The following is a 12,789-nucleotide window of genomic DNA, read 5'->3' as shown; positions in this document are numbered from 1 at the left end:
ACTTCTTTTTCCGGAAAACCCAAAGTTGTAGATGCTTCGGATTGCCTCAAGGCAAGGCTGGAGCCGATGATGGTCCCAGGCCTGAGTCTGAGGTGCTAGGACTACAAGACCCATTTCATTCACGCTTACTGATTAACAGCACTGGGCTTGGCATGGAGGGCATGGCGACAGGCGTGACACACACTTGCAGGCTTATGAGGCAGGCTCGTAGACAAGAACACAATCATAGGACGGAGATAGGGACCCACTGAGGGAGGCAACGGAACAAGAGCAGCTTATAAGAACTCTAGAAGTTTGCACCAAAGAATTCATATATTTATATATATATAAAACATATGTGCTTGTGCGCTGACGTGTGTGTGTGTGTGTGTGTGTGTGTAATATTTCTGGAGTTGCACTCCAAGCAGCATTCTCTGAGGGAATCCTGTGTTTTCAGGTCTTCCCGCACTCTCCTGATTGGAGGCAGCTGTCTCTGAACAGCACCCTCCACCGCACCTACCAACCGCCTGCCCTTGGTCCTTGTAGATGACAAATCCCCTCTTCCCTGGGAGGGGACAGGGCTGGAAGGGGGTGGCCGATGACCAGGACACTGGGCTGAGAGCACCAAGGGGCAGAGTTCCTGGGCCCAGATTTGGGGACAGGGCTGGGGGGCTAGGACAAGGTCTGCCAGCAGCTACGTCTGCCAGCCCTGAGTCTTTTCCTTGAGAATTCCCCTTGGCTTTCAGTAAAGTGACATTTGAAGGGTCTGCCCTGTCTCTGCAGGGCTAAGGGGAAGAAGGGCGGACTGCATTGTTGTAGGGAGAAGAGGGGCCAGGCTTGCCACCATACTCATCGGGGCCCCCTTTCTCCTGCCTGAGGTCTTCCTTCTCAGAGGGTTGGGGGGACTCTTATTTAGGGAGTGATTCCCTGACACTCTGATATGGCAAAATCTCTATTTTCAATGTACATTACCCCTGAATACAAAAAACATTCAAAGCAACAGAACGTCCAATATTCTACAAAATGTCACCCAAAAGACATTCAATCAAAGATCCGTTCCTGGGCTTGCTCTGTTGCCTAAGTGCAAATTCCTAACCCATCTGGCTTTTCTCCTAATCATCACCAGCCAAAAGAGAGGCTGCCTGATGGGGAGGAACAGGTAAGTGTGAAGATTTAGGCACTGGTGGTGGGGCACGGCAGGGAACAAGGGACAGAGAGGCCAGGGTGGCCTTTGCTGGTGGGGTCTGGGGGGCAGAAGGCAGTGGGTGGGCAGGGGGGGAAACCGAAGCCAGCAGGGTGGCTAGCTGCAAATGTCCAAATGTGAGTGACCAGAAGGGAAGGGCTCCTCTCCCAGAGAGGGGATGCTGAGAGTCCCCGGGTCTTATCCTTTCTGCGGGTCCTGGGCCAGCCATTCCTAGAGTCACGGTGCTCAGGGATGACGGGGCCTAGGCACTGCTCCTACTCCCAGAAGCAGCTGGGGGCACCCAGACAAGGTATGAGTTTTCCGGCACAGTCCTCCATCTGTGCCCACATTCAGGGAGCCTCTTGCTTCTGTGCCAACTTTAGAGTCTCCCCCACCCACAATATAAGCTCTTAAAGGATTAAAGTGCTTTCAGTATCTTCTACCTGGGAACACTAACAACTTTTAGGGCGAGGGGAACGACCCCCAGGAAGGAAATGGACCACTCCCCTTAACCCAAAGCCAGTGTGCCCCGGCTGGCTGGCTTCACTGGCCTCACGCGGCCTTGTCCTTACCCGCAGCAGGCGATGCTGATGCAAATCCGAGAGACGGCTTGAGCATCCCCTCCACGCACGCCTGTGCACACACCATAGTGCCTGTGGCTCGGGGACGAGTGCCCCAGGTGCCGCCTCTGTGCCTGAGTTGCAAGGCTCAGGAGTCTGGAGGGAGTAGAGGGCCTCTGTCGGCGGTCCGCACTGTCCTCGGCGGAGGAGCCAGTGCAGGCGGCCCCGGGGGAAGGGTGCGTTCCTCTGTTCTGAGTTCCTCCCGCGTTTCTCAGCCTCAGGGTGAGGCTCTGCCTGGGGTTTTCTGATGGCCAAAGAGGTCAGGGCTGTGGCTGCTGTCGCGGCCCTGGGAGAGCGCTCTTCCCGCCTGAAGGGGGCTGAGTCTCTACGTCCCCTGGAAGGCCCCCCACGGCGGCCTGCCGCGCCCTGGGTGCGCTGGCGGGGAGTCAGCGGCGGCTGGGCCTGGAAGGCTTGGAAGCCGCGCTCACCCTGGGGGGGCTACTGGCCGCTACTGCTCTCCCAGGACTGGCGCTCCTGGAGCCCGCTCGCCGCCGCGCCGCCTCTGCTTTTGCCTTCGCTGGGCGCCTGGCGCCGTGCACTGCCTGGTGCTTGAAGAGGTTGGCGCGCCGGCCGAAGGCCTTGCCGCAGTCACTGCACTCATAGGGCTTCTCCCCGCTGTGCACGCGCCGGTGCTGGCTGAGGCCCGAGCGGCCGCGGAAGGCCTTGCCGCACTCGCCGCACTCGAAGGGCCGCTCGCCGCTGTGGCTGCGCTGGTGGTGGATGAGCTGCGAGACGCCCTTGAAGGCCTTGGCGCACTGGCCGCAGGAGTAGGGCTTCTCGCCGCGGTGGGTGCGCTGGTGCTCGATGAGGTTGGAGCTGCGGCTGAAGGCCTTGCCGCACTCGGGGCACGCGTAGGGCCGCTCGCCGCTGTGCACGCGCTCGTGCTCCAGGAGTGCGAAGCTGCGGCGGAACAGTTTGCCGCAATCGCCGCAGGAGAAGGGCCACTCGCCGCTGTGGATGACCTGGTGCTTGATGAGGTTGGAGCTGCGCGTGAAGGTCTTGCTGCACTCGGGGCAGGCGTAGGGCTTCTCGCCGCTGTGGATGCGCTGGTGCTCCAGGAGCGCGAAGCTGCGGCGGAAGAGCTTGCCGCACTCGGGGCACGCGTAGGGCTTCTCGCCACTGTGGATGATGAGGTGCTTGATGAGGTTGGAGCTGCGGCTGAAGGCCTTCCCGCACTGCTGGCACAGGTACCGCTTCTCTGCACCTTTGTGGCCTTGCGACCCTGTGGCTGAGCTCGGTCTCAACCCTTGGGCACCTCTCTGCAGAGAAGACGACCTTGCTGCCTGCCCCTCCTTGCCACCTTGTGGATCGGCCCCAGGGAGCTGTCGTCCAGAATGCTTCTGCGTTGAAGTTGATGTCGTGCTGTGTGTCCTGTCACCTGGAAAGGCAGAGCACCAGGCAGTGTCACCCTCATGCCAAGGCGGAGAGATGAACGAGCAGGAGGTGAGGACGCAGTGGGACGGAACAAGGTGACCACAGAGCAGAAAGTGATCACACAGGCAGACGGGAGAGATGAAGGGGTGGGAGAATGGGCTGCAGACAGCCGGGCTGCTGTGACACCTGGAGACTGATGTCTGCCTCCAAAGAGAAGTTTCCATCCAAAATGGCAGCGCCCCCCACCTCTTTGCCACTGCTATTTCTTTTCCCCAGATGGGGAGCCGGTTGAGCACCTCTCACTCACCTATGAGCAATCCTTTGGTGGCCCAGGTTCTGGGGATGTCTGCTACCCAGGGTCCTTCCCCTCGCTCCAATTGGGAGATCAGGTGAGGCTTGGAGAAGGAAAACCCTGGGCAGGGAATACAAAGCGGGTCAGGACCACTATGGCTAAGGACATGGCCGCTCCTGAACTCAGGTCATTCTCAATATCTTCATGTAACAGAGAATAAAGAACTCTCTAAAAAGCACCACCGGGAAGGTCCAGAGAAAGGGCAGAGTCCCTCTATGAAGGCAAGGGCTCCTGTGAGTCCAGGGCCAGGTGGGCGTGGAGAGCTTGTGTCTGGCAATTTGGGCCATGAGGACAACTGTGTTTGTCACCTGGCCTGCAGGGAGGCTGAGAAACTCATGAGAACTTGGACATGTGTGTGGGGACCCTGAGGGACAGAAGCAGGGAGTGTTGGGAGGCCGACAGCCATGTGGCCCAAAAGCTGAAGTGCCCTGTTTCATCATCAAACTCCACTGAGGATCCCAGACACCTCCCTGGAACCCCAGGTCTGCCTGGTGAGGGTCAGAAGGAAGCAGGGGATGAAGCTGCTTCCCCTGTATGGGGTAGATTACAAAGGCAAAATCTGTGGAGTCAGACCCCCACAACCCCGAAGGCAGTAGGGTACAATATTGAAGCCCCTCTGGATTTCCCCTCTGGCAGCGAGGGGAAATGGAGTGTTTCCATCTCCACTGGAAAGTGGAGTGTCCAAGCTAAGCTGCAGCAGCCAACCTTGCTGGGTGCACTGGGGGAAATGCCAGAGGCTGGGTCCCGCTCTGTCTCACACATGCATTTTTCATCAGCTGTGTGAGGCGGGGCAAGTCACTGGCACCCTCAGAGGTTCTGCGCCTCACCTGAAAGCTCCTGAGTGCTCTGGCCCTCATCTATCTAGCCTGTGAATCCTGCGTTTGTCCTTTAATTGGCAAAGTTGTTGCCCCTTCTGGCAGTGGGGGTGCACGGTCAGGGAAGGGGGAGAGCAGCCTGCTCCAAGCTGCCCCAGCTCCTTCCAAGACTTCTCAAGGCTTGAAATCCAAGTGTACAATTTGTCCTTACGTGGGACCTCCCTGGTTGATGGAAGCAAAAGATGTTGCTAAATTTTATAAAGTGGAACAGATGCAAAATGCAGCCATCATAGAAATGAATTAAGTCTAAAATAGTTCACATAAATATTCCAGTATAATTTGCATCTCTTTTTAATAGAAAGACATTTAGTCGATTCATGATTTTATACACAAGATAAGTCTGACACTGAAACTCACAGGCCAATGCATTTACCTAAAACATTTATGGGTCCAGGCCACTTAGCTAAAAACTATCCTACTGAGATGGCAGAGCTGGCCTGCAATGGATTAGTGGTATTCTTGGGCTCGTTGCAACCAACGAACAGGACAGTCAGAAACAAATTTAGCCCAGAGACAGAGTAGGTGGACTGAGTGCGTGTATGTCATGGGGGGTCACTTACCCAGTGACACCAAATGGCTATAGTTTTCCAGCATCACCCGCTTGTAGAGGACCCTTTGTCTGAGGTCCAGAAGCTTCCATTCTGTCTTTGTGAAGTACACAGACACGTCCTCAAAAGATACTGGCACCTAAAACAAGCCATTCTTGTGGCCACAGGGGACTTCAACCCCCTGGGCCCCTGGAAGAGCTACAGAAATAAAATGTGAGGTGGGGGGAGCCCTGGAGGGTGGAAAGGCTTGGAGCTGCATGAGTTGTAAGACAGAAAAACAGGAGGCACAGCCAACAGAGGCAGGAAGCCCAGATTGTGGACCTCAGGAAAGGAGAACAATGGTAAGGGCAGCCTAAGCTCAGCCCAGCTGGAGAGGTCTGGGCCTGAGGAGGTAGCACATGGGGGCTGGCGGGGGGAGAGGCCAGGGAGAGGTCCCCCACTCACCTTGGGTCTCGTGGTCAGGAGAATGGCTGCCATCTCCAGGGCATGGAGGAGCTGAGGGAAATGCAAAGAGCCCCTGTGAGCTCAGGTCAGCCTGGAGCAGCCAACCTGCGACCCGCTTCAACACCCTGCTTAGTTTTTCTTGTGAAATAAGCAGCGCAGTGCCCACCTGTGGTGTTCTCACTCCTGCAGCTTCACCAAGGGCCCCTGACCATCAGACCGTCTGTATGGCTTCCATAGCAAGTACTACAAATTGGGGCCTTCAAGCAACATGCATTTTTCTCCCCCAGTTCTGGAGGCCAGAAATCTGAGATCCAGGTGCCGGCGGGCCCCCACTCTGTCAAACCCCTTCCTTGCCTCTTCCGACTTCTGATGGCTGCCAGCAATCCTTCTCTGCCTCTGTCTTTGTGCGGCCACCCTCTCTGTGTCTGTGTCTGCGTTCACATGTCCCTGGTCTGCTGAGGATGCCAGTCACTAGTCCCTGGTCTGACACCAGTCACTGGATTAGGGCCCACCTGCTCCTACAGCGATGACTCCATCTTACCTTGATCACAGCTGCAAAGCTCTCTTTCCAAATGAGGTCACAGTCACAGATACCAGGAGTTGAGACTTCAATATGTCTTTTTGGGGGACACAATTCAAACCCAGGACACTTTCTGCAACTGAGCTGCCATGCTTCCTCCCCTGTGCAGTGGGCCATGAGCTAGGGCTGTCAAGGGAGCCCATTTCTTCTTTCCTTTCTTTTCTTCTTTTGCTGTTTTCTTAGCTCTCTCCCCATGTGGCCAGCACCCCCTGACCCCAGCTTTCCAGCCGTTCCTGGAAGCTCCACTGCAAATCCCCTTCCCTCAGGTCAGGATTCTTAAGGAAACTCCAAATACACATGTACAACCTCCCCTTGCGACATGAGGACTTGCTCTCAAGGAAGAGAAGAGAGGTGAGGGTAGTTCAGAATCAAGGAGACCTACAGTAGCAGGGGTGCTCTCTGAAGGGGTGACATTCAGGCAGAGAGCTAGAGGCTGCAAGCGGCAAAGAGAGCAGCCAATGGCACACCTTGGCCCTCGAATGGTCATGAGCTTGGCATTTGTGGTGCTGAAAATTAGGGAACAGGTGCAGAGGATGACACCATGTGGGACCCTGGGGGGACAGCAGGAAGCTAGTTTCAGGCTAAGAGTGGGGAACATGAAATTGACCAAGTGGACAAAATGCACCTTGGCCTCAGGACTTCTTCTCCACATCAGTTCTCAGTGCTAGAAGACAGCCAGCGCTGTGGTTTGGGTATCTGAGCCTCCAAACGTGGCGTTGCAATTTGGTCCCCAATGTTGGAGGTGGGGCCTCATGGGAGGTGTTTGGGTCACGGGGGTGAGTCCCTCACGAACAGATTAATGCTCTCCCTGAGGAGTGAGTGAGTCCTTGCTCTGTGAGAGCTGGTTGTTAAAAGGCCTTTCCCCCCATCTTGTGTCCCCTCTGGCCACCAGCTCCCCTTGGACTCCCACCCTGAGTGGAAGCAGCTTGAGGCTCTCATTAGATGCAGGTCCCCAGTCTTGAACTTTCTAGCCAGCAAAATCCTGAACTAAAGAAACATTTTCTCTTTATGAATTTCCCAGCAACACAGGCTGTCTAGCACAGGCAGGTCAAAGGCTGCTCCTTTCTCAGCACACCGGCCACTGCCTGCTTTCTCTGCTTCTCTGCCTGGGACTTCCATTTTGTTGGTCTCCAAGCTTTTATTGATGTTCCAATAGGTGACTACGGTTTGTCTGTGGCAACAACAAGGCCGCAGGAGAGAGGGAGAGGGAGCATAGAGAAAGACAGCCATAGTATTTGCCTAGCATTTAACTTGCCCCAAAGTCCCTTATCATCTATGATGACCTGCCAGCCAACATTGGTCCACAATACATAAGCTCATGTTCTGAATCCCTGAGGGTGGAATGGGTGCTAGAACCATTAGGTTAAAGACTGAGGGAGAAAGGGATATCACATATGTGATTATTTGCTGGCTGCATGAGAGTAATCTAACCTAGCAGTGGGACACAGGGGAGGGGACAGTCCTGCTGCCAGGATGCAGTAGGAAGGTATCCTACCAAAGCCATATGACTGGATTTGAATGCAGCCTTGGCACTCAATGTCCAGTGTCCTGAGGCCCTCAGGAACAGATGACACCACAAGAAAGCAACCTGCCCGACCCAGGAAGTGGGCCGTTCCATAGAGCCGGTCCAGTGTCCTCTGCAAATCCGTGTCATGAGGGGAAAAGGAGACTGGGCGTAGAGACTGTTCTAGATGAAAAGAGATTTAAGGGGCCCAACACCCAAGTGCAAGAGGGGTCGTTGATGAGATGCTGGCATAAATGAGAGTTGTCAAAGGGATTGGGGATTATGTGAGGGGGTGACTATGGGGTGGCCCTCAGAAGACAGGAGGGGATCATTACTGCTCAGGTGTTGGATGGATAGTGGCACTGGGTCATGAAAGAAAATGTCCCCATTTAAATAAATGCACATTGCAGCCTTTGGGGGAGGAAATGGCATGCAAGTTAGTTTAAAACCTTTCAGAACGAGAAAGAGAGAAAAGCTGATGCAAATAAGGCAAGATGGTGATCACTGCCAAACCTGCACAGTGGGTGACCTGTGTGTCCTCAGACCAGTCCCTCTTTTTTGTCTGTGCACAAAATTAAAAAGAAAAGAAAATAGAACTATGGAAAACAGACTGGTGGCTTGTCAATAAGTTAAACATAGGTACCGTATGATTTGGCAATTCCACTTCTGGAATTATACCCCCAAAGAATTGCAGACAAGTGGTTCACACAAACCCTTGCACACCTGCGTTCACAACAGCGTTAATCATACAGCCAAAGGTGGAAGCAGCCCAAATGTCCATCGATAGATGGGTGGACCAACGCCGTAAATCTATGTATACAACGGAATAGTATTTGGCCATAGAAAGAAAGGAAATTCTGCCACGTGCTACCATGTGGATGAACCCCGAGGACACTGTTCAGTGAGAGAAGCCAGACACAGACTTGAAAGGCCACATATTGTCTGATTCCATTTTGTGATGTAACATCACATTTCCCAAGAGCTGTCTTGACCTCGTTTTGAAACAGCGGCTAAAATCTCTCATCTCTCTGCCCTTCGAGGGCAGTTTGATAGGTCCCCACTCCCACCACTTTTCTTACAAGGTCCCTTTCTCTGGGGTCACCAAACACACACCCCAACTGCCCCTGCCTCATTGAGCCCCCACACTCTGGGGCCAGGCACCAGACAACTGGGGACAGCCCCTATGCTCTGGAGCCTGAAACCTTATGCAACTCAATCAATCCACAGGAAGCCCGAGAAACCAAGCCACCCGCCTCTACTGGCCCCTCACCCCAGGTGCTGTTTCCCTGTCCCTGCCGGGTCTAACCCCCGTGTGGCCCTGCCGGGCAGTCTTCTCTTGTTCAGAGCGATACAGAACAAAAAGCTGTGCCTTTCATCTATCCCAGGGTCCTGCCATCCAAAGAACCTTTAACTCTCATAAAACATGTCTGTCCAGAACAGGCCAATCCATTGTGTCAGAAGGCAGATTGGTGGGTGCCAGGGGCTGAGGGGATGGGGAGGGACTGCTAATGGGTCTGGAGGTTTCCTTATGGAGTGATGAGAATGTTCTGTAACTAAACAGAGGTGGTGACTGCACAACATGGTGACTATACTAAATGACCTGTGAATTGTTCTCTTTAAAATAGTTAATTTCGCTGGCTGTGGTGGCTCACACCTGTAATCCCGGCACTTCGGGAGGCCAAGGTGGGTGGACTACTTGAGGTCAGGAGTTCGAGACCAGCCTGGCCAACATAGTGAGACCCCATCTCTACAAAAATACAAAAAATTAGCTGGGCATGGGGGCATGTGTCTGTAGTCCCAGATACTTGGGAGGCTGAGGCAGGACGATGGCTTGAGCTGGGAAGGTCGAAGCGGCAGCAAGCCGTCATTGCGCCACTGCACTGCAGCCTGGGTGACAGAGCGAGATTCTGTCTCAAAAAAATTAAGTTTTATGTTGTGTGAGTCTCACTTCAATCAAAAAGGAGGGGAAAAGAAGTGATCCTGTAAGGTAATCACCTGATGTCCGCAGGCCTCACCTGACTTCATTAGCACACACTGTCAGTGACTGGGAGCCCTGCAAAACTAAAGGTGAGTGAGGAGGTGTTACTGATAATTTGCCAGGGCTTTCAGACTAGTATGAAATGATTGTTTTGGAAAGCAGCATAAGCTCATTTTTTCCCCTACCATAACAGTACTGAAATTTCATTCACTACCCATTTTGGGCAAGTTGAAAGGGGGAGGAGTTATCTCTAGTCCTTCCACCCCAAGATGTGCTGATGCAGGTCTGAGCCCCAAGGGAGCAGAGCACTGTTGAGTGGTGACCCCCGAGTGAACACCCCATCAGCTGGAGTCCACCCAGAGACGGAGACCCACACTCAAGTGCAGCATCGGAAGACTCAGCGGAGGTGCTGGCCACACCGAGCTGTCACCCAGAGCAGTGCCTATCCTTGAGGGCCAGGTTCTCGAAAATCATCTCCAATTTCAACTCCTGGAAAGAAAGACACAACAAACTTTGTGCCCATAGAACTCAAGTAATCTCCAGTTGAGCACCGCTCCGTGCATCTGAGGACAGGAGAACCTGGAAGGTGCCTGGCAGAACTAGAGAGCAGCTTCTTCCAGCTGGACCGGCAAGAGCTTTGGGGACCAGCAGAGCAGAGGCCAAGTGGAAGGATAAAGTTGTGCTCTGAAGCCAGGCTTCCCTGAGGCACGGCATTGGGCTCGCAGGCAAGGGTTCCACTAGACCTTGGCGCCTCAGGTAAGAAGCCAGGGAGCCCATCAACCTGGGTGACTGGTGCCACTAGCAGCCCCTCCAGGGCTGCTCCGCTTCTGCGAGGGGCCTTGCGGATCTTAGCCTATGGGTGGAACTAAGTATGCAGGGTGGTCCACACGGGGAGGGCCAGGAAAGGGGTGACAGCAGGGCCACTGCCTACAAGGAAGCCTGGCCAACCAAGGGGAGAGCCGGCAGCAGCAGGATGCCTTAAGGCGACCACTAGATGGGGAGATATTCCCAGAAAAAGAAAAAAGAACCCACACAAACAACATTGAGAGACGCATCCAGCAGTCCCATTCGTGGGGAGCAGCAATTTGGGCTTTTTCGTTCACAGCAAGGGACAGGCATCGCCACTGTGGTTGGGTTTCTTCTGTCCTGGGGGATCTTGCTTCTCTCAGCCCCACCAGCTTTCCCTGGCCTGAGGCCCTAGTCACCTGCTGCCCACCTGGCAGAACGGCCGGGGAGGGAAACTGTAGAAACTAGAGCCAAGGCTCAGCCTGGGTGCTGCGTGGGCTGACCGGGGCCCTGCATGCAGCCTAGCCTGGTAAGCTCCTCTGAGGAACTTCCTTGCAGCTGGCAGGCCTTTCCCTCTGGGGGCAGAGTCTAACCCACCCAAAAGGCGGCCACCCAGGCTGCTTGCTGAGGGATCCTTCGAAGAGGTGGGTCGGGTCCTGTCCTTTTCTGCTCACAGTTATCCCTGGGATGCCTGTGTCACTCAGAGTAAACCCACCCAGCCCTTCCTGACCTTGCCCAGCCCTCCTGCCACCTCTGCGCTTCCCTCCACTGCTGCCACACTCTTGCTCCGGAGAGCAAGGCCACTCTCACCCCAGGGCCTTTGCACGGGGGATTCCCTCTGCCTAGAATGCTCTTCCAAAACACGACCACAAGCCTCGCTCTCTCACCGCCTTTGAGTTTTCATAGAAATGTTGCTTTGAAATGAGACTTACTGTAACCACACCACCTAAACTTGCAACCAGACCTCTCTTCCTGGCTTTTACTGCCTTTTAACAGACTCGGTAATTACTAATGGAAAACAGTTTCTGTTTATCCTCTGCGCTCAGCCACTAGAACGAGAACCCCAGGGCAGGGCTTTCTGCCGCTGTCACTGGCAGATCTTGAACGCTTGCAGCAGCGTGGCCCCTGGAGAGTTCTCAGGAGATACTTGTGGGATTGAACCAGTCACAACTAGGCTGGCAGGGAAGTGCTGGGTGCTGCTTTCTGCCCAGCTCGCTGGGTTCCTCTCTCACCCTTGCCCACCACCTTCCATTGGCTGTTTCCTTCCTCCTAAGCTTGCTTAAGCTTCTGCTTTTCCGTGGCATGCCAGTCACCCAGTCAACACCCTGCGCCACCACGAGGCACCAGCACACACCTGATACCCTCTGGAGCACAATTTTGGGCATCCTGACCCCATCTGGGGACCCTCAGGGCCGGTGGCTGGGCAGCAGTGCCACAACCTCACAATGCCAATCTGCCTGGCACTCTCAAACCCAGAGGTGCAAAATCCAAACTCACCAGGCGATGAGCTACGGGATGCTCTTTAGCCAGCCCCGGGACCGGTGGCTGGAAACCAATCAGGACAGAAATTGACAAACACTGGCGGAGGCTCCCAGCGCCCAGCCCTGGAAGGCTGCTCTCCCCTAACGCCCCTGGTAGGGGGCGGCTCCGAGGGCTGATCCCGCCACTCAGCGCTAGCCCGCCTCCCAGGGCGTCCCTGTCCCTGTCTTTCGCCGTAGCCGCTGCTCGTTCGTCCCCCTCCCCACCTGCACCCTGCCCAGACGGGCCCCTTACCTCTTTACCCCCTTACCCGCGGCTCAGCTAGGCCCTTCTATCTGGGCTCAGCGGCGGCTCAGCCTAGCCCTTCTACCTGGGCTCAGCGGGTAGCCGAGGGAGTCGACCTCCCTTCCCGCCCTCTGCAGCACCGAGGCCGAGGCCGAGGCCGCCGCCACCTCCGAGAAGCCCTCCGAGGCGGTGTCCCCAGGAGACTGGCCCGGGGGGATCGGGGGACTCCCGGCCGGGTGTCGACCTCGCCTCTGGGTACCGTTCGCGAGGCACGTCCTGAGGGCAGTCTGTCCGTCCGGTGCGCCGACGAGCGGGACGGGAGCGGGCGGGGCCGGGGCGGCGGCGGCGGCGTGGGAACGGGGCGCGGAGGGGGGGCACGGAGCATGCGCGGCGCGCCGGGAGGCGGCCCGCCTCGCGCCCGCCCCACAGGGGCGTTTGGCCTCGCTCCCTACGCGCCCCAGGGCACTTCCGCTTTTTGTCTGGGCTGCTCCGAAGGCTGGGGTCGAAATAGTCAGCACACCGATGTCCCCGAAGGGGACAGGGGAGGGATCCACGTTGGCAGAACACCTCCCATGGGCTAGACCCCTGGGTATTACGTCCATTCATTCAGCTACTCATCACGCTGGGGTCCACAGGACCTCTGCGGGGCAGCTCTCACCAAGTGGCCCAGCCATGGTCACCCGTAAGGGAGCATCTCCGGTGACTCAGGATTGCAAGGATCAGAAAGTGGGGGAGAGGTGAAAGGTGACTTGGGAAGGGTGGTGTGGAGACCGGAGGAGGAGAAAGAGGAGGTCACGGAAGT

General features: G+C 55.7%; 1 protein-coding gene across 2 annotated transcripts; it reads right to left on the bottom strand.

The window, feature by feature from the left end:
• Positions 1–1,825: 1,825 nt before the first annotated feature.
• Positions 1,826–12,329, bottom strand: ZFP92 (ZFP92 zinc finger protein). Of its 2 annotated transcripts, XM_032265163.1 has the most exons (6): positions 11,721–12,329; positions 9,686–9,926; positions 5,376–5,426; positions 4,944–5,070; positions 3,464–3,568; positions 1,826–3,160 (listed from the first exon to the last, which is right to left on the bottom strand). In XM_032265163.1, exons 3-6 carry the CDS (start codon positions 5,406–5,408, stop codon positions 2,169–2,171), a joined length of 1,257 nt encoding a protein of 418 aa, XP_032121054.1. In that variant the 5' UTR covers positions 5,409–5,426; positions 9,686–9,926; positions 11,721–12,329; the 3' UTR covers positions 1,826–2,168. The 2 variants fall into 2 exon arrangements, with proteins under 2 accessions (XP_032121054.1, XP_032121055.1); XM_032265164.1 differs by lacking the exon at positions 11,721–12,329 and having other exon boundaries at positions 9,686–10,914.
• Positions 12,330–12,789: the final 460 nt, after the last annotated feature.

The sequence above is a fragment of the Sapajus apella genome, unplaced genomic scaffold, assembly GCF_009761245.1.
Source record: "Sapajus apella isolate SASKATOON/1434 unplaced genomic scaffold, GSC_monkey_1.0 scaffold149, whole genome shotgun sequence".
Taxonomy (NCBI): Eukaryota; Metazoa; Chordata; class Mammalia; order Primates; family Cebidae; genus Sapajus; species Sapajus apella.
Note: the sequence above shows the minus strand (reverse complement) of the source record. Positions and strands in the feature narration are given on the sequence as shown.

Coding starts and splice junctions, on each gene's coding strand:
- ZFP92 (XM_032265163.1), bottom strand. CDS start 5,408: ATGGCAGCCATTCTCCTGACCACGAGACCCAAG. Junction 5,071..5,375: donor TCCTGACCACGAGACCCAAG/GTGAGTGGGGGA, acceptor GGCTTGTTTTAG/GTGCCAGTATCTTTTGAGGA. Junction 3,161..3,463: donor CACCAAAGGATTGCTCATAG/GTGAGTGAGAGG, acceptor CTGCCTTTCCAG/GTGACAGGACACACAGCACG.